We start from the raw sequence: 25475 nt of genomic DNA, 5'->3' as shown, positions 1-25475 counted from the left end.
TCACTGCTGTAGAACTGGAATATTCACTTCAGTTGGCGATGGGTGGATTCAATTAAAATCCTTGACATTAAGAAGCTGGTAACTGATTCCACTTAACCAACCAGTTCTTAGTACTTTTGAGTCACTATGCTAAATCATTATACCACAGATTCTCTAACATGTCTGCAGTTGGTCTTATTAGTACAGGATTTCAACAGTACCTAGGTGGTTCTCTGAATGTAGCTAGGATGGAATTGGGCACATGTAGTCTTCAGCCCCATCCCCAAAGAGAGGGGGGAAACCCGAAACCACCCAACGAGGGCTTAGCATGCTCAGTGTCATGGATGGGTTGGCTGTAGAGGAATGGTGGGAGGAACCAGCTGGGGAACCCCCAGGGGAAGAAGGCTCAGAGCCCAGGGATTGGTGGTGGGACAACAAAGAGGGCATTGAGGGAGAAGACTGGGGAGAGGAAGTGTTGGAAGCTGAAGAGTAACAAGACTTAGTGAGCTGGGAGAGTCTGTGGCAGAGAGAAGTCCGGAAGCAGGGGAAACAGCTGAAGCAGGAGAGGAGGGAGGGCAAGAGGCAGGGGTGAATCCATCCTACTCCCTTGACCTCTATTTTGGAACTACTCTGGGACTAAACTTGTCCATGTAGCATCACACCATATAGATGGATTTATATCTTTCACCCCAGCCCTAAGATAGGTCATGAGAAGCCCTGGACTGGATAAAAGTAAGCAGAAAGATAGTCGTGTGTGTGTGTGTGTGTGTGTGCGTGCGTGCGCGCACGTGGGCACGCTGGCTATAGGTTGGAGGAACAGTTCCTCTGCTTGCCCTAATGCACTTGTGTCTGCTAGACCTTTCACACAAAAATCCATTTCTGGTTTCTGTTCTCCTCGCCCCCATTTTTCTTCAGTTTAATTTGCGGGGGAGACTCATTGGTCTTGTCAAACAACTGGGACCTTGGTGATCTACTGTGATCACCCAGAGTTCAACCGGTCTACCTTTCACCTACCTCTCCCTTAAGGGGGCTGTGGACAGCCCAGATCACCTCCTCACCATGACATCATCAGTAATGGCCCTTGAGCTTGAACAAAGCATACAGATGGTGCCCTGTGACTGCAAGGAGAGTCATACTCTGAGCTCATCCTTCATCCCACTATTAGTAAGCACATTAGCTCTGTCGTATTTCAGGTAAGGCAGGATAATCGGCCTGAGTGGTATTCTGCTGCTTCGTCTGCTCCTTCCACCCACCCACAGCTCCAAACCACATCAGATGCAGCAAATGCAGAGTTCACAGGCAACATGACCATATTGGAGGCTCTGCTACCCAGAGCGTTTCTGTATTGTGGTATCCTAGGAGAGCTATGCAAGCCATCTAATTCATGGTGCAACATGAAGCAACTGGCTCAGAATAGCATGGAGTCTTTGACAGCCATGTATGGCGCTGACTGGAAACACAGATCAAACATGATATTCAAACTCTGCATTTACTGAAGTATCCTGCAGGGAGGGAGAGCGGGGCCCTGAGCTCAGTTTCAAAAACAGCACTGCCCACCCCCTTGGAAGCTGTCCTTATATGCTTCCAACACCATCCCTTGGCTGATACAATCTACACGCACTTTCGTCGAAAGTAGGGTGGTCAAACAAGAAAGAAATTACTGGGTGTTCGATGACACCCATCCTTCCCCTGTGGGTGTTTTGCAAAGGGTGGAGGGAGGGACGTAATGGCAGACCCAAGTAATTTCGCCCCAAAGAACTGTAAAAATAAAATGGCAGGCATGTAATTAATTCTCCGGTGTCCCTTCACACCACTTGTGTCATAGGGCTTGTGTTTCAATCCCATGCACCAGGTCCCATCAAAACTTCAGTGACACATTGGGCTAGAATGTGCTTCACAAAGCAATTATTGTACAGTACAACGCAAGGCTATCACTGCCTCTCCTACATTCCACCCCTGGATCCCTTAGTATTAGGCAGCTAATCCCCCTCAATATTCAGGGGGCATTCGGCTCCACCCCAGCTCCTTGCGGCATTGCACAATTTCAGAGTGTCATATGGCGTCATATGCGTGATGTCAGGGCATCGTATGAGATCACACAGCATCAACACAGGCCCCCTCAATCGTTTTGAGAAAATGGCGCCTCTGCCTTAGTGAAATTTTATAGGCTATGGAGGATTGAAATAAATGCACTGACATGCGCAATCAGAAAGGGGGGCTTCTGTTATGGTACATCATATGGTACTATTTGTACCATTCCCTTTATTAATGATGCTTCTGCTATGAATGTTGTTGGTTATGCAGCCAGAACGGCACTACCTGTGCACAAGATGGAGGAATCAGCAGGCTCAGCTCCCCCAGTTTGCAGAAGTAAAGAAAATAAAAAATTTTGGGAACTCCCCAAATCAGCACGAAAAAGACAGAATGCTGATAAATTCCTCGTGCATCATCAAAAGAGGGAACAGATGTGCATAAAATTTATATGCATACTGTCAGGGGTTTAGGAGCAGAGGCACGGGCAAGGGAGGAAACAGAGAGCGAAGGGGAGGAGGCAGAAGAAAAGATGAGTGATGACGACGACCCGAGATCTCCTAGTCTTTCCAGTGAATCAGAGGATTCACAGAAAGGAGCACCAGTGGCCAGGGCAAGGGGGGAGTCTAGGGGGGCACCCCAGGAAGATAGAGCCAGAGGGGACTCAGGGGGGAGCAGCTGGAAATCGGGACCAGCGTCACCGCCAGGAAGCAGGGAAGAGGAAGGGAGCCAGGGGGGAAGCGCTGGCAGCTCACCACAGGAGGGAGGACATGAGTCAGGAGTGGCCACACCTCCATCGGGGAGCGAAGAAACGGTTAAGAGGAAAGTGGAAGGTTGGGCGCGCGCGCCAAGTTCAAATGCAGAGGAAGGCGGCGCAGTAAGCAGCCCCGAAAGGGAGCCAGGTCCTAAAGCCCGGCGCAAGGAGGCAGGAGGGTCCGGGTCAGCGTCAGAAGAATCCCGGAAGGAAGAAGCCCCGGGGGGTAGAGGGACCCAGAGGAGGACAGTCAGGCGGAAAAGGTGGAGCGAGGCTAGGATATTAAGTTGGTGCACACGGGGCGGAGACTCAGACGGAGCTTCGCCGATCTAGCTACTAGACGTAGAGTTGCGCGCAGCAGCGTGAGAATGGAAACTGTAATTCAATAAAGACTTTTACTTAATGATCGCTGGCTAGCGTGATCCTCTGTGAGCTAGGATCTTCAAGCAGCTCTGACACATACGTAGAAACTAACAAATAATTGCTATAATTTAAATAGAAATACAATATAACTCACCTCTCCCTACTTATGATTCTGTAACTTTAACCTGAATTCAGAACAGAGAGTTATTCAAAGGACTCCTTCAAACAGAGGACTCCCCTCCATAGAATCAGACACAGGCCCACCCTATCAAGGAGTTATTTTTCAGCAGAGAGAGTCAGCCTTCGTAAGGAAGATCCTCATCTCCTTGATCAGTCACACTCCTTGGCATCTTCAACTCAGCTCTTAGCTAAGGCGTCCATTGTGATGGTAGCGCACAGTTTGGTTTATTAATGAGGACATCTGTCTCCCACCCATGGCACTACAGTTAACATAAGGCCTCTGAAGATCAAGCCCTGAAAGGAAGATCTCATCAGACAAACTGGGACATATTCAGAAGGCAAAAAAGTTATATTAAGCTCCCGTTTGGGGGCATTGTGCCACAACGTGAACATCAATCAGTTCGACTCAGCCAACCCTCCCCGTTTCCTTTAAAAAATCACTGCACAGTCCAGACTGCCACTGTCGCACATCTCTCAGCTGTACTCATTTAATTGAAGGCTTTCAGGGTGGCTTCAAATAGTAATTTTAGTTGTCAGGCAGCTAAGTGGTTTAATTAGTCATTTAATGTAATAAATTCTTGCCTCCTCTTTCAGTTGCCATAAGGCTGGAAACTAGAAAAAGGTATCACAAACCTGTAACCTGCACTCCACACCCCTTCAATTAAAACAACCGCATCTCCACAACAGACACTGATCTCCTCTGCAAACCCCAAATCAGTTTTTGATTTGAAACACCCCCACCCTCATCAAGCTATGGGAAAGGCGGTTCCGAGACTTCACCGAGAATTGAAGAATCCTAGCCCCTCAGGTAATTCCAATTCCCATGTCTCTACATCTTCTCAGAGAGATAAATTGTAAAAGCTGCTGAAAGTTAGCTGTAGTAAAGGGCCAACGAGATGGGGCCTGGGAGACTAATTAAAATGTAATAATTAGCAGCCTTGTGCAGCTGTCAGAAAGATCAGGGAAGTGGCACTTTGGGCAAGGACGATCAACCCCTTTCTTCCCTTGCCCTCTCCCCAGTCTAAGTGACCCCCAACTCGCTTATAAAAGAAAAGGAGGGGGAAGATGTGTGCCTTCTTCCACAGTGCTTTCAATTGAGGATCTCATCCAGTCTGCAATTTAGAGAAGGCACAGGAGCATACAGTATTTTTCTTCCCTCTTTCTTGCCCTCTTTCAATCACATTTCTGCAAGCCTTTCAGGATGCAGGGCCGGCCCGAGCATTAGGCAGAGTGAGGCGGCTGCCTAAAGTGGCCATAAAATGCTAGGAGGATAGAACCATGTGAGTGACGTGAACTGTTCTGTGCCCCCCCCTCTAAACTAGCCCCCAGTCCTTAAGTGAAGGACTGGGTCAAAGTAGGAGTCAACTGCCAGTTAGGTTAGCTTCAGGACATGAATGAGAGGGGATGACCTCTGCCTCAGGCAGCAAAATGAATTGGGCAGGCCCAGATTTGATTTATCATACACCACCAAATAACTGTAACTGTGAACCAACTGAATGGAGCTGTGTACAAGGTAGGCATGCCAAAGCCGTACATCCTTTCACTTTTTAAAAAGAACCACTGTAAGCGGATTACTTTGCATAGCCTCACAGCATTGAGAATTTGGCTCTTTAGATATTTCTGGGCTACAACTCCCATCAGCTCCAACCAGCACAGCCCATGGTCAGAGATGATGGGAGCTGTAGTCCAGCAACATATGGGGGGGGAGGTCCCAGGTTTCCCATCCTTGTTAGAGAGTATGCAGCAATAGGGACACGGGAAAACAGTACAGTGTTCTGCAAGGCTGGGTTTTGGTGTTATGTGGCAGAACATAACTACAGCAAGCATCTTTCCTGGCAGCTGGGTGAGAGAAGGAGAAACCCATGTCTGTCTCCAAAAACTGTCTTGTGGGCGACAAATCTGCTAACATTTCTCCTTCCCATTGTTTCTTCCAATTTCTCACGGCAAAGAGGTTACGCCACATCCCTGAAATCTGCAACAGTCCAATAGCTTAAAGGGTTTCATGGCACCTCCAAGACTAGTAACCGTATTGCGCCATGAGCTTTCATTAAATAGTCAGAGTACATTTCATCAGGTACACAAGGAAGTGGGTTCTAATCCGTGAAAGCTTCGGCTACAATAAAACTGTTAAGCCTCAAAGGCGCTACAGAACTCCTTGTTGTTCTTGCCACAATAGGCTAAAACAGCTGCTCCTCTGGAACCTGCCTGTGGCTGTGAAGTAAGTTCCCATTACCCACTGTGTTTTTACTCTCAACATCCAATTTCTTTTCGCATTTAGAGAAGAGTAGTGGAGAACAAAAGACACCGGCTTGTTCCATCATGTTATATTGACCGCAATGAACACACAACCTGATCTTTCGCAAGCGACTCCTCCAAGCTTAAAACTCTAGAGGCATTTTGGCTAGTAGCCACTCTCGGAGGCGGTATGCCAGTTTCTGGAGACCACAGAAGGAGAGAGGGCTGTTGTGTTCAGGCCCTGTTTGTGGGCTTGCCATGTTCATCTGGTTGACCACTGTGAGAAGAGGATGATAGACTAGATAGGCATCTGGGTTGATCCAACAAGTCTCTTCTGATGTTCTTATCTCCTTATGTTTTCAGGTGATGAGTCAAGCTGCTTCTAGGATCAGGTGCTTTGCTGTTCTGGGGAAAGTAGAAGCCCTGATCCCTAGATCTCCTGCCCCTTCTACATACGCATTTAACACTATTAAAAAAGACTTTGCTTACAGGGCAGCTGGGCAAAGTGAAGTGCCGTATTTTTCGCTCCATAAGACGCACTTGTTTCCTCCTAAAAAGTAAGGGGAAATGTCTGTGCATCTCATGGAGCGAATGTGGAGCGATCACTGGCTCCCTTTCCAGCGCCGTCCCCTTGCCCAGGCCTCCATTGTTGGATGTTCTGGAGGCAGAGGCTGTTTGTTTCCCCAGCGACATGTGACTGGCTGATTACATTATCTGTCTAGAAACTGTAAAAATGGCTCCCTTTCATTTCCTAAAGAAGCTGAAGAACTGTGAGTTGAACCCCATAAAAACAGGAATTTTCCCCTTTGCAAAGTAAGTTCAACAACTTTGAGCTGATCCTCAAAAAAAGAGCTTTCCCCCTTTGCAAAAGAAACTGCACAACTGTGAGCTGATCCCCCCAAAAACAGGGTTTTCCCCCTTTCCTCCTCTAAAAACCAGGTGTGTCTTATGGTCAGGTGCGTCTTATGGAACAAAAAATACGGTGCATACAAGACCCAAACTGACCTCCACCTTAATTTGACCAGAGACACACAAATGTATTGGCCTAAAAAAAAAAAAATCTTGCCATGACCCCACAGAGCTAAGGCACCCACCAACCTAATTTGGCTAGAAGAAAAGTTAATGTTCCAGCCCCACTAAATCCTCTTAGTACCCCATAACCTGACCGCACAAGCCAGAAATTTTGTTTTGTTTTGTTTTCTTCTCTGCAAGTTGACCTAAATTTGCATTAGATATGCATGTGTTCACATATGCAAATCAAATGCAAAATCTGGGTCTGTGCCTCAAGCCTTTTATGTACCTGCCCAGGGCCCAGTCCCACAACCCCTTTTGGCAACCAGGGTTTTCAGTGACATACAGCAAATGTGGATTGCAGTGCCGGTTGGTCAGCGGCCGCAGAACATGCAAGCAGCGGTCAAGGTCACCACAGGATGACACACAAAAAATGCCTGCCACAGGTTGTGAGGTTACCTCAAGCATTGGGGTCATTGTTAAGTGGGCAAGATGAAATGTGTGCTTTGATCATCCTGGCTACAACACAGTTGGCAGCATTCTGCATAAATCCCCAAACATCTAATTCTGCCCTGAAAAGGCCCCAAGATAAAAAATGCTGTAGACTGAAAAGTGCCGGACCAATAACTAAAAATAGCTACCCCCCACCCCACCCCTGCAATTGTTTGCACAGGTTTAAATTTGCATTGGGGTGCAAAGGAGACATAGAGAAGGTGCCCTTCTTATTGCTTCTAAACTGTTGCGAAAGGACAAAAGCAATGGAAGGGAAAACAACCAACAAACAGAGAAGCATCCTCTGTTAAGGATCACGCTATCTCGTTTCTGCCACACAGGCTGAGTGCTAATTGATGCTTGTCGCTGGCTGTAAATCAACATGCCTGCTTCGCTGGAACCCCTTTTGGATTTCCAAATTGGAGCTGAAGGATGTTTACTTATAACGACATTTCGGCAATTAATTCAATCTGTCAATTTCTGTTTCGTAGGGTTTGCAAGGACTCGGCAAAGCAGGCAACACCTGTTTCCACAGATAATACAGCCACGCTCCAAAAGACAAATCAGCAGCTAATACTTTAGCCTCTGCAATAATTACTTTTAATGAATGAGTCATAGTACAGAGCAGGAGACAAACACTGATCCTGCTTAGCCATGCAGGCTAGGTGCCTTCCAACATCTACAAAGGAGGACGTTAATGTTGCGTTTCCAAAACAGAAACCCTAATCAGCCTTTGTTAAGGAAAGCTGGGTGTCTCGCAAATCACTCCCAAGATCATAACCATACAATCAGCTCAAAGCATGCTGCTGCCACTCGCTGCCCTTGCAGGATAGTCCTGGAAGTCCCAATTCAAGGATAATAATCCAGTTCACATGTAACAGATGAAGAAGGTAGCCTTGCTACAACCTTGGGGTGGACAGCTTCATAGTGTATCAGTGGTCTTTAGCCACAAAAACTAAATAGAATCCCATGTCCAAAAGGAAGATATCACTGGATACTAGATGCTGGAGACAGACGATAGGGGAGGGTCTTGATAACATCATAAACTTTCTAGAGGCAACTAGAAACTCTATGATAATACACAGCTATGGGGTTTTGCAGCAAAACCATACTGAAAAGAAGTGGGCAATCAGCAGTTAGAAAAATCAAGGATATTGCGGGCTAACCAGCCTCATATAAGCAACATGCTGAAGTTTAGATTATGCATGCAGGGGTTAATACCATAGAGTAAGCTGTCCTGCCAGGCTTAGCTATGTCCAGTTCTCTCCACCTTGGGAGAAACTAGGTAATCAAGACTTTATTCTTCTCTAGTTTATATGTGAGCTTTGGTGTGTGAGAGCAGCTCTGAGCTGCTCCTTCCAGCCACATGGCTCTCACAAGCCATTCTTGAGTTGCTATACCAATAATTTAAGAACTGTCACCACTAACCTACGTTTTACTACCTGTGCAACTTTCTAAAGCACATGAATCTGACCTCTGGAGAGTTTCTAAGGAAATCACTTTTTAACTTACCAAAACTGTGGTCCTTTTCCTATGCTTGGCGAAGAGGGAAACTTTTTAAGGGGTCATTTTGGAACTCACTTTGGGGGGAGGCATATTTTGAAAGTGTGTATTTCCACCCTTTATTTTACTGCATATTTTGTGGTTTTAAGTCTCTGCTGGGCTTCTCTCACCAAAGAGTGATTGCCCCAAACCAGGATTTTGGCATCTAGGGAATTATTTTCTTTCTCTCTATATATATATATTTGCACCTACAAATATTAGGGTAGATTTACAGGTGCTCCTAATAGCAATGTCTTCTGTCGGTGAAGTATACTTTCCTCCCAAAATTTTTATTCTTCTCCCTTGCAACAGTGGAAGAATACTAATCGTTCCACCAAGTATTAAGTGGATTGTGTTTCATTGCAGGCATGATTTTCTGATTTCTATGGTAATTTCTCCTTGTGCAAATATTTACATACCCTGGGCTTTGGATATCATGGCCCTTATCAATCGAGGGTTTTCTTAATTAAGTCTGCCAGACCAAAGTGAAAGCGGCTTTTATGGAATGGGCATTTGCTCTTAAGAACAAACCATCATCTTATTTCCACTACGGCAACATCAAACAACCCACTGAAACACTTTCTGTCCCTTTAATTTATGTTTGGATTTGATCTGGCTCCTTATCCCATCACTAGTCCCACGGAGCAATTCAAGCCCGGGTTTTCTTCCATTTCCTCTTCACTAGTTTTGTAAACAATGTTTCTGTGGGATGGAAGCTGTTGGATTTTTTATAAAAAAAACCTCCCAAAGCTGTTGCATTCATATGAATTGAGAATGAGTCAGTTGTTGGCTACTTTAATAACATGCTGGCATCAACGAAGCTTCACAGAAGAAGACAAAAGCCAGTGAATGAACAACCTTCATTTCTGACTTGCTGAGCCAGCCATGCCTTGATATGGGCTGGATCAAAGCTCCAAACAGAGTAATCCAGTAGGTTAACACCTCAATGTGCTGGAGAGCACGCATGCCTAAGTTACAGTAGACTATTGGGGCCTTTCTATGCTACAGTGGTACCTCGGTTTTCGAACGTGTCCATTGACGAACGTTTCGGAACTCGAACGCCGTAAACCTGGAAGTAAATGCTTCCGTTTTTGAATGCACCTCAGAAGTCGAAAGCTTCCGCTGAGTGTATATGTTATTTTTCTCAATTTTCTCAGTTAAATTTGCAGGCCGCCATTTCCGCCTCGGTTTTCAAATGTTTAAGAACTCAAACGGTCTTCCGGAATGGATTATGTTTGAAAACCAAGGTACCACTATACTTTCATTTAACACCTAGCCACACTGGTAGCAAACCTTCCCAGCAAGCACGGCATTTACACACTCAGGTGTGTAGCATAATATATCTATGGTGCCTTAAACACCTTTGTGGGCTTTACCTCTAGCCAGGAAGCAGCCACGGTTGGGAGGGACAAACTGACATGTTCCCTCCCTCCTGGTCGATCATTCAGGAGCTTCAAAAGCTTTCTTCTGCCCGAACATCACAGCGACCGATGCCAACAGATATTGGCGCACTTAGGGATCCGCAGAGTGTTCGCAGTTTGCGTGACAGACCTCAGCAACTCAGCATTTTGGCTAATCTACTTTATTTACATATAAACACACATGGAGCACTGCAACATGGCTTCTCTCTCTCTAGCATCAGACAGCAAAGAGAATGAACAAAGGACAATACCGTGGTGCCCCGCAAGACAAATGCCTCGCAAGACGGAAAACCCGCTAGATGAAAGGGTTTTCCGTTTTGGAGGTGCTTCGCAAAACGAATTTACTATAGGCTTGCTTCGCAAGACGAAAATGTCTTGCGAGTTCCTACGGGGTTTTTTTCCTCCCCCCCTTTTTCCCAAGCCGCTAAGCCACTTATCAGCTGATCCTAAGCCGCTAAGCCGCTTAACAGCTGATCCGCTAAGCCGCTTATCAGCTGATCCGCTAAGACGCTTAACAGCTGATCCGCTAAGCCGCTTATCAGCTGATCCCCTAAGTCGCTTAACAGCTGATCCGCTAAGCCGCTAAGCCGCTTATCAGCTGATCCGCTAAGCCCGCTAAGCCGCTAATAGCGCTAATCCGCTAATCCGCTAATGGGCTTGCTTCGCAAGACGAGAAAACCGCAAGACGAAGAGACTCATGGAACGGATTCTTTTCGTCTTGCGAGGCACCACTGTAGTCCCACTTCACAGCACACAGTAACACAAACATCCTGTCTCCGTCACTTCCCACTTTGTGGAGTCAAAGCATACACCGTCGTGTGAAAGACAACAATCCCATGACTGCAATCACGGAGCAGGAATTCTAACAGTGCAGACACCACCACCCCCATCCAAGGCATAAACCTGCTTGTCCCCGGCAAGGTGTGTCACAGACTTTTGTGGGACCCTGTCCATAGGCTGGCCACCCGTGACTTACCTTATTTTATTGGCTCACTGAGCAGATGTACCGCAACAGTTCCAAAATGGTTACGTTGCCCTAAGTGACAATGACAGTTCTGCTCAGAAGACCATATTGCGATAACCGGTAAGTACATCCAAGGGACTGAATATACAGGCACACTGAAATACACGGGCAATATTTTATTTTTATTTTTTTGTGAGCTGGGCTTTGATTGTCACATCTCTTCAAATCAAATGTTTGTCCTAGTAACTACAGCCCACATTCCCAGATAGCAGCGGCTGCTTCAGACTGCTGTCTTTTCTAAAACATGGGCTTCATCTGCCTGTGTGTTTCATCAGCTACCTAAAGTGGTCAGATAGCGGTCACCCATTAGTCAGAGTTCTTAAGTTTAAAAGCCCTGGGTTATGACATCTATAATCTTGACAAAACACGCTGACACACAGCTCCAGTCCAGCCTGCAAGGCCTTGACACCAGCACAATCGAGGTCTCGGCAACAGCAGCACAGAAGTGCCCTTGTGCATTGTTAAAAATTAAAACTAGCTTGCATTTTTAAAGTGGCGGGGATGAGGTAGACTCAAAGTTCTTTACATCACTTGCAACTCCTGCCTCATCTGAAGAGACTTCTTATCACACGACTGCTACACCAAAGATGATGTGTTCGAGGCCAAGATGGGCCTGCAAGGAACAATGGGAGAATCTGTCAATTTTGCTTCTCACGGTTTTTATTTTTTCCCAATGTTAAATTCAGTTCTCCACATTTTTTCCAAAGTCGTAGTGAAGATTCATCTCTCCTGATATACATATTTTTGTATGCAATTTTTCCTCCATGTTCTGTTTACAGAATTCTTAGGGCCATTTCCTTGGTCTGTGATGGAAGCAGAATACAAAACTAGGTGGGTTTCCTGGTCAGATCCAGCAGGTTCTCTCCCCCCCCCCCCCGTCCAAACATCAACCCAAAAAATCAGATCTGAATGCCTGCCTTCTTCAGTTCTGATCTCTCTTGCTCAGGGGATGTTAGAAGGCAGATCTGGATGGACTTTGCAGTAGATCAACAAGGAATTCTGATGCCTGATTGTTCAACAAAAACGACTCCTTTCCCACCCTAAATTATACTGCTGAAATGAAGAAAGCTTAGGGCAAGTGATGAGAATACTGTGGCTTTTCAGATGTTGCTGACTCCATTTCCCATCATCCCCAGCCAGCATGGCCAATTGTCAGGGAAGATGGGAAGTGTGGTCTGATAACTTCTAGAACTTCATAGGCTCCCCATTCTTGGCTTGGTATACAGGAGTGGAATTGTGATTGCAGACCACAGTTTGGAAACCCTCTGCTATAAAGAACTTAGGCTCAAATATCTGAAAGACCTCTTTCTTCCCTACAGACCCCCTCAGGTGTTAAGATCAGCAGTGGGGCCATCTTGGTAGTTCCACCACCCTCAGAAGCTCAGGGTGGCAGCACCCTAGGAGAGGACATTCTCTCTGGCAGTCCCTAAACTGTGGAACTCCTTCCACAAAGAGATGTGCCAGGCACCTTCATTTTACAGTTTCCATCAGCTGCTGAAGGTGTACCTCTTAACCCTGGCCTTTGACAACTGACATGCATATTTTTAGGATAGACCATACTCTCGTGGTAGTAATTCATTTTAAACTGTTTTTAATGATGTGTTAAAATTTATTGTAATCTGCCTCAGGACCTGAGGGTAAGAGTGAAAGGCAGGTAATAAACTAAAATAATAATAATTAATAGCTGCCTCCATGGTGCTGCTAGGGCACTCTAAGAAACAAAATAACCAGAGCAGTTTTGAAATTAGTGGTGAAAATCAGTTCTGTTTTGAAAGGTTCGGCCCACCGACTTGATCCAAAATGAAATCTGATTGTATCCAAACATAGACAAAGACCTGCTGTTTTATCTCAAGAATGAGCAGGCAAAATTAGGTTTACAGTGGTACCTTGGGTTAAGTACTTAATTCGTTCCAGAGGTCCGTTCTTAACCTGAAACTGTTCTTAACCTGAAGCACCACTTTAGCTAATGGGGCCTCCTCCTGCTGCTGCGCTGCTGGAGCACGATTTCTGTTCTCATCCTGAAGCAAAGTTCTTAACCTGAAGCAATATTTCTGGGTTACTGGAGTCTGTAACCTGAAGCGTATGTAACCTGAAGCGTATGTAACCTGAGGTACCACTGTAAATTAATGCAGTTTTGAGAGCCATCATTTGCGATCTTGATTCAAAATGGAGTCACATTGTCTCCAAACATAGATGAAAACCTGCTCCTTGATCTCAGGAACCATCAGGACTTCCTTGTTTTCATCAGAGAAATGTTGGGAGGGTGTGTCATGGTTGCGGTTAAAAGGTATCAAAATGCATAGCAAAGAGACAAACAACTTTCCAAAGTATATGGAAGATTATTATAGAGCATTTAAAGAAGATGAGGCAGGAATTTCTAACCACCATACCTCATGAGCATGAGCAAACGAAGGATATTTTGAACCTAACAGTCATCAGTATGAAGTGATCCTATGTGATTCTGAAGTAAGGCCTCATGGGGCTTTGTGCCATTTGAGATCAGCATTGGCCTCAGCCTGTTTCATCAGATTCAGCTCTCATGAAGTAAGCTCTTGCCATGATAGCTCACGCCACTCATAAACCACAGCACTTTTTGTCTGTTTGAATTATACAGTTCTCGCTTAAGGGCTGTACAACCAAATCCCAAGCACAAGGCAGCAGGGGAGTGATCTGACTCACAGGTAAGATGGGGAAAGGGGCTGAATTATTCAGGCAGGAGTGTCTGGGAGCTGCACAGAAGAACATGCCAAAGCAAATAGTGTGCTAATCCCCAAGGATGCCTGCTTCCTTTAAGATGAGAGGTTTTGGCAAATTCCTACACGGAAATAGGAATCTGCGTATAGGTCTTTCATCATGTGCAAATGAGATCTTAAAGGTGCGAGGTAAACAAAGAGGAAAAATAAAAATTATAAAATCTAAGCAAGGCAAGGCATAACTAGGAAATGTCTTCCCTACGCAGCTTTTATTCTGTGCCGCGGCGCACCAGTAAAAATTACCTTATTTTGTGATTTCGGGTTTGAGGTGCATTAGAATTGATTTGAGAGCACTAAAGCATGCTGAAGTGCATTTTGTGGTTATGTCTGTTGCTGTTTTTAATTTCTTTCGCTGCAAGGAGACTTTTGGTAAAGGAAAGGGCTAAGATTGGAAGGACGGAAAGAGATTTTCATGAAAACCTTCATCAGCCTCAGCAGACAAATATAGTGGTACCTCGGGTTACATACGCTTCAGGTTACAGACTCCGCTAACCCAGAAATAGTACCTCGGGTTAAGAACTTTGCTTCAGGATGAGAACAGAAATCATGCTCCGGCAGTGCAGCGGCAGCAGGAGGCCCCATTAGCTAAAGTGGTGCTTCAGGTTAAGAACAGTTTCAGGTTAAGAACGGACCTCCAGAACAAGTACTTAACCCAAGGTACCACTGTAGTCACTTTTTTCCATTGTGTCCATTTTGGGTGAGAACTGACCTCAAATCAGTGCAATCTTCCCAAAACTGGTGCTGATGGCACTGCTGCTTCTCTGTCTGTGACAGGTGGCAGCAGGAGAAGCAGGTAGGTAGTAGTGGCGGCAGCGGCGGAAGAAGGCCAAGCAGCCCTTCCTGACACAAGATGCCCCTGAACGCTCGCCCTCTTCAGAGCCTACCTGGTACCCACAGTGGCATCTTTGGTACCGGCCAAAGAAGTTTCTGCTCACCTGGATCTCCTAACATCTTTAAAAAATTTTAATGGGTAATTACTGATTACTATTTTAGTCTATGTTCTGACAGTGTTTACGCATATTATTTGACATTATCGTAGCCTTTCATGCCTTTGTATTTTTCTTGTGTCCTAAGCAGATGCGAGGAACCTTTGGGCTGGATGTTGCTGAACTACGACTCCCATCATCCATAACCACTGGACATGCTGGCTGGGACTTATATGAATGGAAGTTCAGCAACATCTGGAGGGCCAAAGGTTCCCCACGCCCAGAGGACTAGCAACTAAGAAACATAATTCAAAAATAAACCCAGGAAGTTATCTAGAGATGTACAGTGAGCATTAGATTCTTCACCAAAGCAAACACCATTCCCAGCTAGGATGCCTCAATCAACAGGGAGCCAGTGCCTGATTCCCCAGAGATTAAGGATTCAGACCCATGGAACCAGACAAGGTGTTGCCTATTGAATATTTAGAACATGCGGTTCAAAGGTATGCTAAAGACTGTGGCCTCTTTATACAGGCACTGATTTCTTACAAGGCTGAACACAGACACATCCTTCACCAGCCAGGATTGGTCCCACTCATTGCAATGGAGGCAGTAGAGCCATTCATGTAGTCCTGTATGCGGCTATGCTCCCACGCACATAAATGAATGCAATGGCCTGATTACATAAAAGCTCTGTGGGGCTCTGGATCACAGTGGCATTTGATGGTCATTTGAATCATATGGTGGGAAGGGAAGGGGTGCCCATTCCACCTTGCTGAAGATGCTGGTACCCACTTCCTTTTTATAAAATGTCCTATACCAGGACATAAATACTATTCCCTGGACACAGAATTCATGGCATCCTTAAAATTCCCTCCCGTGGATAAACCACTGTCCTTATTGGTTTCAAAAAGCAGGTTCTTAATTTAAAGACTCAGCTGACAGGCGTTATCAATTATGCATTAAGAAGACCACATGAGGCCATTGCCATTTCCTTAAGAGCAGTGTGCACAATTTTTGCAAGGGCTTCCATAATCTGGGCTGATGGCACGTTTAACAACCCACAAGGCGATCATCCTAGAAGCAGACAGACCTTTAAAAAGATTTCCAGGGCTTCTGCATTTGTGGCAGGCGCTACCCTAGATTCCACCAAATTTTGGAGGTGCACAATGGCTGCCCAGATGGTGGCGTGCCATACCTTGTGGTTAAGACATTGGGAGGTGGGTTCCCAGTTAAATATAAACCTAGCTAATGTGCCTTTTGTTGGAAGCCAATTATTCAGAGAAGAGACCCTGAAAGACATCCTAACAGAGTCTAGGGATAAAATGAAAGCACTTGTGACACAGAAGCTGGACAGGAAGCGTACTAGATGATACTCTCCATACAAATTCTCCCATTCTTATAACCCACAGACTTATGCTCCACCATATAACCAAACCTTTAACCAGCCCTTTCAAGTATTCGACAACACCGAATATTCAAAGGATGCCAATGTGTTCAGAAGTACTTGAGAGAGACACCGTTCTGCAACGAAAACCCTACTCCCACATACAGCTTAAGGAAGCCAAAAACCACCCACAGTCCTAGGCCAGATCAAAGCCAAAACTCAGTCACCCAGTGCAGATATCTTGCTGGCTCCCTCAAACCACAGTTTGCAAAATTTGTAGCCAACCTTGGGAACACAAGCTTGGTCCTACTCTCGCACCTTTCCCTCATTTGCCTTATCCATAGTTTAGCATTGCACATGCACTAAAGCTAACCATGGTTAACACAAAACATAAGCAGCATGCTGGCATTCGTCTGAACCTGTAAGCTGTAAAACTGGGGAGGGGGACACAACACACCAGCACACAACAGCTCCAGGTATATGGGCTGCTTTTCAGACCTTCCTGGGATTACTGAATAGGTCTGAAAAGTTCTTTAAGCATGTTTGATTGAATGTATTAGGAAACCCTCCCTGTAATCAGGAATCCTGATAAGATCCTGGCAGGACTGGGAATCCCAATAAGATCTGAAGAGCAGCCCATGCACTTGAGGATGTTGGATTTTAAACATTTTAAGTTTTGGGTTTTAAAGCTCAAAATTGAACTCCCTGCCTGCTTTAAAAACTGCTCCACCTTCGAAAGTATGTAAAAAGTTGCTAAAACCCAGGAGTTCCTGGGACTTCGCTGCGGTAAGTTTAACAATTCAACCAGACAAAGGCAAGAACAGCTGTTTGCCGCATTTTTCCCCCTCTTCCCAAAATTGTTCCTTGGCAGGGCTTGCATTGTTTTGAGGTTAGCCTCGTTCATTATGTCTGAAGAAGAGATACGCAGCCTGGTTTACTGACAACTAAACTCCATCGACCTCAGTGGGACTTGCACCCTAACACGTGGACCTAATACTGCAGCCTTCAAAAAGAGAATCTTATTTATTTCCTGGAGACTATTGCCAATGCATCTAAGACTGTATTATCTGTGCAAAAAAGGAGGAAGCTCAGGAGCCTGTGAAATTGTGGATATTTTTAGGTTATATGCCAAGGGTACGTGGCAAGGTACAGAAACAAGCCTGCAGTCCTTGTCCACCTCTTCTGGACTGCACCACTGTTAGTAGACTTGGGGTTGCATGCTCAGTCTGCCACATATGCCAGTAGATTTATTATGTCTGGACCACGATGCCTAATTATTGAGACTTTTTTTAAAAAAAGATGTGCAGTTCTGGAATATATTTATTCTAAGTGCAGCTTTGCAAGGAAGGGACCAAGTTTAGTAAAACCTATTCTACTTCAGTTGCAGTGATAGATGAATACACTGTTGTTCAGAAGCACAACATGGTACTTTTCAACGCTGCGTGCCCAGATGTTGTGGGGCTAAGCAACGTACTCAGTGGTCGGGGATGATGGGAGTTATAGTCCAACACTGTTTTAGCAAACAGATATATATGCAATCGCGAACACCAGTAAGGAACCAAACAATTCACTCCCAGACCTTTTTTTTCACAACCAAGGATACTCCTGGGCGTTGAGCACAGCTTTGTTCAATTGCAGAATACTCCCCTTAAGATATTTATTTCATTACTTCCAACTTCCACTGCTTCAACACTCAACAGTAAGTTCTTGTCATAGTCAGTGAAATCAACTGATTTCCAGTATAAAAAAACCCCCAACTATCCCTGTGCTGGGCTGATGCTTAAAGCACGAGATGGTTGCCAGTTTGTCCACCGCATTTAAAAGACAGATTAATGCTGTTACATATTGTAGTTGGTTAACTATGCTTCCAGATTTCAGCTGTAGCCACCCAGAAAAAGGCAACGATGAGAAATGAAGAGACGAAAAATGGTATTTTCAAATATGAATAAAGGATAAGAACAGAAGAAGCAACTCTCTCTCTCTCTCTCTCTCTCTCTCTCTCTCTCTCACACACACACACACACACACACAAAGTTTAGTGGGTAACAAGTCAACCATGTTGCAGACTTTGCTAACAGAGGAATCAATGTCTTCTTAACAGTGGCGTAGCGTGGGTTGTCAGCACCCGGGGCAAGGCAAGTAATTTGCGCCCCCTAACCCGTGGATTTGCGCCCCCTAACCCTAACCCCCAGATGTTGCACCTAGTGCGGCCAGCCCCCCCCCCTGCACCCCCCACGCTACGCCACTGCTTCTTAATGCATAGAATACAATGCCAAACTTTTGGTAAATGAAGCTAGCAGGGAAAAGGAAAGAAACAGGGAGATTCTCCTAGCCTGGGAAGTTTACAGGAACTATTTACAAGTTTCAACAAATCTGAAACTCAGCAAGGTTCGCATATCCTGACTTCTCCTTACCTGCTGGAAAATCCTGCTCTGTCAACCAGCACCGCCTGAAATCCAGCTGCCTTAGAGAGGAAAGAGCCCGTCTTCATTTATCCTCATTATTCCACCTGCCATTTTACAAGTTTACTTGCTGCGAGGAGGAATGTGAAGCACGCCAGGGTCCTGCCCCAGACTTCCTGTTGATGCTCCATGCTCCAAGTGCGCCCCACATCTGATTTCGCCTCTTCGTCCTCCACCCTCGCCTCCTCCTCCACCTCCTTTGGCACCAGCTTGCCCCGCCCAATCCACGCTGAGCATTTCTCATTTAAGAATGCTTCCAGCTAAATGGCGCTCGTAAGAGAGTTATCTATTGCTTTGGCTGGGCTGCAAGATGAGGCATTTGTTTCCAACTATTTTTTGGCACGAGCGCAGCAGATGTCAAATAAAGGGAGGGAAATGCAAACGTTGTCGAGAAGTATTGGGAAAGGGAGATAAAACAAACACCTGTAAGACCACCAGATGTAGACGTTAGTTGATGTCACTCCCCCCGCTTCAGTTTTGCTGGTGGGATGTCACATACCAACGCAAAATGGCCCTTCACGTAGAAAGCTAGCAGCTCAGTTCTGTGCACATTTACGGAAAATTAAGTCCCAGTTTGTTCAGCTGGGCTTAGTCACAGGAAAGTGGACTCTGTCTGTACTGTAATCAAAATGTCAGACAGAAGAGTACTAGCCTAGTGTCCTCCATGATATGCTGGTTTTCTAGTGCAGGTAGTTTTTACTTTTTTAAAAATATGAAAGAGTATGTAATCATGCTATCTTCACCAGCAGTCTGCAACAGTACAGGCCAGACACAAGTTTACCTCCTCAGTGACAAGCCTTAAAAGAACTAGAATTTACAATACAGTAATGTCCTAAGGGATGTGGGTAGCGCTGTGGGTTAAACCACAGAGCCTAGGACTTGCCGATCAGAAGGTCGGCGGTTCGAATCCCCACGATGGGGTGAGCTCCCATTGTTCGGTCCCAGCTCCTGCCAACCTAGCAGTTCGAAAGCATGTCAAAGTGCAAGTAGATAAATTGGTACTGCTCCGTCGGGAAGGTAAACAGCGTTTCCGTGTGCTGCTCCTGTTCTCCAGAAGCGGCTTAGTCATGCTGGCCACATGACCCGGAAGCTGTATGCAGGCTCCCTTGGCCAATAAAGCAAGATGAGTGCCGCAACCCCAGAGTCGGCCATGACTGAACCTAACGGTCAGGGGTCCCTTTACCTTACCTTAATGTCCTAATACCTGCAGCCTCCTTTTAAGCTCTGTAAAAAAATAATCTATGTCCTCTCTTCTTCCTTTGCCCCTCTTTTTGAGCATCAAAAGCTATTCCTTCCACAGTGTTTCATGTCACAGCTGATGCAAAGGGTGCTTCCCCATACCACATGCTCTCCTAGGTTAAGCATTATGAGAATGAACCTCAATGTGTTTAGGGCTTAGACACTCTCCGTCTGCTCCTTCAACTCAGCTCCAAGCAGAGACCAGAAGCTTGCACTTCTATGTTAGAATGAGTGACGTGCAAGCAAGATGTCAGCAGCAAACAATAACTAAAGTTAGAGAAGGAAAACATGGAAAGTTCATTTTGAAAAGGAAGTAGTTCAACCTCGACAGGTCCAAAAAGGAACTACCGTATTTTTTGCTCTATAAGACTCACTTTTTCCCTCCTAAAAAGGGGAAATGTGTGTGCGTCTTATGGAGCGAATGAAGGCTGCCCAGCTATCCCAGAAGCCAGAACAGCAAGAGGGATTGCTGCTTTCACTGCGCATCGATCCCTCTTGCTGTTCTGGCTTCTGGGATTCAGAATATTTTTTTTCTTGTTTTCCTCCTCCAAAAACTAGATGTGTCTTGTGGTCTGGTGTGTCTTATAGAGCGAAAAATATGGTAATACCAGTTCACATCCATTCCTTAACACAATTAACTAGTTTGGTGAACCTTCAGTTCACAGTTCAATCCAAATTCATCCCAATGATCCTTGGCCATTCCCCCCCCCCCCCCAGCATTCAGAATGTTACAAGCTGCTGTGCTGAAATATTAAAAAATACCGTACTTAAGAAAACTAAGAACACATCAGAATCTATTTCTCCCAACAATCATTATCTTTAAGCCCAAAGAGTCTAAAAAGTAAGAAACACATCTAACAGAACGAACTTGAATATGAACTAGAAAAATCTATCCCAAAATGAACTCAATTCACATTTAGTGTCCCCAGCAATTATGGGAAATACTTTCACGTGTAGCTCAGAGATGTGTCAACTCATTCAGCAGACTTGGTTAAATTCATGTAGTTCGTTCCAAGCACTGATAGAAACACAGCAAATCTCAGGAAGATGGTGTTGCTTGAGCAAGGCTTGGCTGGAACAGGAAGTCCCTGATACTTCTTCATATCCAGAAGGATCAACAGCCCAGCCTGGATCAGTCCAAGACCTGAAGGTACTTCCCTGAGAAGCTGCCACCTGCAGCTCAGTGGTTCACCACAAGGGGCAACAGCACTTGGGTCCATCCACTCCTGGCATGAAAACTGGCCATGATGGCTTAGTAGGGAAGAGTTACTCTGGCCCCTGCAACTTTGGCACCAACACTTTGAGTGGGGACCATGTTCAAGTTAATCCTGGGACCAGGAATGTGCTGGGGTTGACCCCTTGATCTCAACAGTCTTTTTCAAGTTTCCCAAGGGAAATAACATCAAGTTACTACTAGATCTTCCAGCTGTGAATTTCAAATCAGCTGCCACTGGCTACGTGGTAAGTTAGAAGTCAACCAGCTGAAGAGGAGCAGCTTTTATCTCTTTTTCACAACGTAGTACGACTCAAAAGCAGCAGCAAAAATTTCCAGACAGATACCGAGCACTGGAAAAGCACTGAGCCGATGCCAGTAAAACATTAAATCTACATTCATCACTCGCTAGAAGGCTCTTGATTAAGCGAATATTTTTGCAGCTGAAAACCTCCACCTGCATCAACTTGCATGATTGTATGTAAACAGGAAATATTTTTCATGCTATCCTTGCAAACCTTCTAATCAAATTAGTGAAGCTTCTGCCTTCTTTGCATCTGCCATTCACTCACACGAACCTTCTGAAAACTAAGAGGGTTGACTTGTTCCGGTAATGAAAGTTGCACAGATAGCAACTCCCGTGAATGAATAGCTAGCTGAACACATCTGTCCGCAGTGATCAGCACACACAACCACACACCCGCATGCGCACAGAAGCAAATCAAATGCCTTCATCCTTATTCATGTTTTGTTTCCACATCAGCCTTGAACTCTGTTATGAATTAGAAAATACCTGGTGGTGTAGTTTTTTTGTATTTTATTTTAAAGATGAAATGCAGGTTAGACTTGTTTGTGTGACTTCTGCTTCTTCAAACAGTAATCCAGAATCAAGTGGCAAACATTTTAGTTATGAAGCCCCATTTCACACAGTACAGTGGTACCTCGGGTTACATATGCTTCAGGTTACATACGCTTCAGGTTACAGACTCCGCTAACCCAGAAATAGTACCTCAGGTTAAGAACTTTGCTTCAGGATGAGAACAGAAATCGTGCTCCGGTGGTGCAGCGGCAGCAGGAGGCCCCATTAGCTAAAGTGGTGCCTCAGGTTAAGAAAAGTTTCAGGTTAAGAATGGACCACTGTTAAGTACTTAACCCGAGGTACCACTGTATTCTTTTTATGAGTTGCAGCAAATCAGCCAGGCCAGAAAATAAAGAACTTGTTTCATATACGCTTTGTGCAGCCATAACTGTATACAGTGGTACCTTGGTTTTTGATCTTAGTCCATTCTGGGAGTCCGTTCAACTCCCGAAATAATTCAAAAACCAAAGCGCGGCTTCCGATTGGCTGCAGGAGCTTCCTGCACTCAAGCGGCAGTTGCGTCGGACGTTCAGCTTCCAAAAAACGTTTGCAAACCAGAACACTTGCTTCTGGGTTTGCGGTGTTTGGGAGCTGATTTGTTCGACAACTAAGCCATTCGAGAACTGAGGTACCACTGTATATAAATAGCACCCAAAATTATAGAAGAGATGGACAGAGATGGCGGGATTTTACACCTATGGCCAAGTTGACAAATTCTTCAGATATTGAGAAAGAAGACAGAATTTTTTGGGGTGAAGTGATGTATTGACAGTTTATTACCAATTTGTATCATTATTTAAATTCAATATGAGCTGTAGGTTCACAAAGTCACAGAATTTGGTTGATCTCCTTGGCCAGTCACTAGCTGCATGAGCTTCTCATGTTTTTGTGCTTAACTTGCATGTGACCCCGCTTTTCCTGTTCCCCATGAGTTCTTTCCCAATATATCCATGTTTTCTAGGATCTGCCTTGCTTGACGTAAGGGGAAACATCTTTCCTGACTGCGGGCGAGTTCTGTCTGTAAACAAGATAGTTCTGTCTGTAAACAAGATACCACAATCAGGTCAAAAAGGACACATCTTGCCTAGAGAAGTCTTTGCTGGACTTACACCAGACCAAAGGTTTATCTGGTTTCTGTGGCCAAGCTACAAAGTCGGGCAGAAAAAGATGCTCCACCTCACTGTTTGTCCCCCGCACTGGCCTCATTCCCTCTCTTTCTGATGTTCTGTTTGGGACTGCCATTGCTTATTTTGCAAAATGGCACAAGCCATGCACATAGTAGGCTCAGGAGAATCCCCCTGTTTGCAGGAGTACAGAAAAAATATTTGTGGGAGCAGCTCACGTGGGGCTAAGCATGCTCAGTGGCCACAAGATGAAGACTGATTGTTGGAGCAGGGCAGATGGGAAAGCAGAGGAGAGGGGAATGAAATAGAGTGACTGGGACCCTGAACAAGGAACACTCCACAATGCAACATTTTGTTGCAGCACTGACTAGTTCAACTCTAAATTGTCCCTGAATGTGGAGGCTGAATTTGCCTCTAACGTGAGACCTATGGAATTACAGCATTTGCAACTAGACTTATTCTACAGAAATCTACCTAATCCTTCCCCCACCCCCACCTGTAAAATCTACCCAAACCTGTGGCAAAGAATTGAATAAATCAATTACTCAGTGTGCAAATCAATAGACTACTTTCACGAACATGTCCCTAAAATAAAATAAAATAAAATAATAATTAAAATTGTATACCGCCCTATACCTGTAGGTCTCAGGGTGGTTTACAACACAAAGTTACAGTATAAAAAGCAGAAAACACATAATAAAAAATAATCAGAGCACAAAATAAATAATCAAAACATAAAGACGGTAAATGTGGCTTTTTACTCAGTGAGCTAAAACCAGACATCCCTGCAAAATACAGGGTGGTTGATGAACTAGATCAGAAGGAGCAAGAGCCCAGAGGTTTGGGGCAGGGAGCTCGCTGTCTTCCAAGAGGGACCAGAAACGTATCTCCAAGGATGGTCAGGTTCTTTCTGAGTATATACAATTCAGCACAGGGGTAGTGAATGCAATGCACTTCCAGGTGTTGTTGGACTCCAACTCCCATCAGCCCCAGCCAGCATGGCCAATGGCCAGGGAAGATAGAAGCTGCAGGGAACCACCTTGACTACCTCTGATCTATGCTCACTGAGCCAAAGACTGTAGCATTGAAGCGCTGGTGGTCTCCAAGAACTTGAAAGCTTTCATTTAAACTTGCGAGCGAAAACTGTGAGCAACTACTACACCTTGGTTAAAATTGGGTAGGGCCACCAGGAGCCAGATAAAACTGCTCTTGGGGCCAGATCTGGCCACCAGTTTCTACGCCTGGCCTAAATACCTGAAGACACCCAAGCAATCTTCATTTTCTAATCTGCAGGAAAAGCAGCTAAATTCTTTGCAATAAATAATGAACTAAGGTTCATTATATATAGCACTTTCGTGGTTCAGTGAGTTTTACCTATAGGCTCGCTCTCCCTCCTTTACCTACAGATTTCTCAGGCTGCTATAGCTCTCAAATACTGGCCGGTTTTGACAGCTGCACGGGGCTCTTGTTGTCTTGTTTAGCTTCATTTCCCACAACCTTCTCTAACAATGAGCTGCGTGTGATTTCCGTCCGTCCCAACCAGCATGTGAGCCTGCTGAACTGGTAGTGACCTCGGGAACAAAATAGGCCTCTTTGCCAAACAACAAGGAACTGCTGAAACAAGCGCGATTTGGAGCTGAATTCTAGCATGAAAAGTGCAGCAGTGTCACACCAGGGCTCTCCTGTGCAGGCTGGGCATGGGTTGAGTCAGGACATCTTGTGCAGAAGGCAGAGCCCTGAAATGTTATGTTTTACAAATCACATACTGTTTTAGGAACGCAGGAAGGTGGCTTATGGAGTTAGGGTGCTGGTCCATCTGGCCTAATGCCATCTACACTGACTGGCAGCAGCTCTCCAGGATTTCTTGTAAGAGCCTCTCCCTGCACTACTTGGAGATGGTCAAAGAATGAACTTGGGTCCTTCTGAGTGCAAGGTAGAGGCTCTTTTACTGATTCTATGATGTCATTAGGCCACCTCCACCAGGGTCAGGGCCTTCTCAGTGATGGCTCCAGCCTGGTGGAATGAGACCAGGGCCCTGCAGGATTTGACTTCCTTCCGCAGGGCCTGTAAGACAGAACTATTCTGAATGGCTTTCAATTTGAACCTGGTCTGATCTTTTGTTCCCCTTCCTTCCCTCCCCCTCCCCTTTTTCTGAAGATTGCCCACTCTGGGATCCCACAACTGGTTCTCCCCTGGTCTCCTTGCTGGCCCAAGCGGGACTAATTTAGCCAGCTAGCCCTGGTGATCATCTAATGTTTATTGGATGGATTTTCCCCCTAAATTGATTTTTGATTCTTGATTTTATTGTTATTTACGCTTTATACCGTATTTTATGCTTTTTTTGTAGCGTCAATTAAGTGTTTTAAACTTGTTGTTAGCCGCCCTGAGCCCGGTTAACTAGCAAACCCAAAACCTTTTCTCTGAAGCCAGGCAAGCAATAAAGCTGAGTTAGGATACAATGCTAAGCTAAACATTGGCTA

General features: G+C 45.2%; 1 protein-coding gene across 9 annotated transcripts in view; it reads right to left on the bottom strand.

Moving 5' to 3' along the window:
- PDZD2 (PDZ domain containing 2) overlaps nucleotides 1-25475 on the bottom strand; it is a 241109-nt gene that overhangs the window by 88099 nt on the left and 127535 nt on the right. For 2 of the 9 annotated variants that reach the window (XM_083465644.1, XM_083465645.1), the window contains exon 1: nucleotides 18513-18733. The exons of the other annotated variants lie outside the window; for them this stretch is intronic. In XM_083465644.1, coding sequence (XP_083321770.1) covers nucleotides 18513-18589 — 77 coding nt within the window. In that variant the 5' untranslated portion in view covers nucleotides 18590-18733. Of the gene's footprint in view, nucleotides 1-18512; nucleotides 18734-25475 lie in introns of those variants that run through there. 9 annotated transcript variants of the gene reach the window in all.

Source organism: Podarcis liolepis, assembly GCF_965112155.1.
Source record: "Podarcis liolepis genome assembly, chromosome: 11".
Lineage (NCBI taxonomy): Eukaryota > Metazoa > Chordata > Lepidosauria > Squamata > Lacertidae > Podarcis > Podarcis liolepis.
The sequence above is the reverse complement of the archived record's forward strand: the minus strand, read 5'-3'. Positions and strand labels throughout refer to the sequence as shown.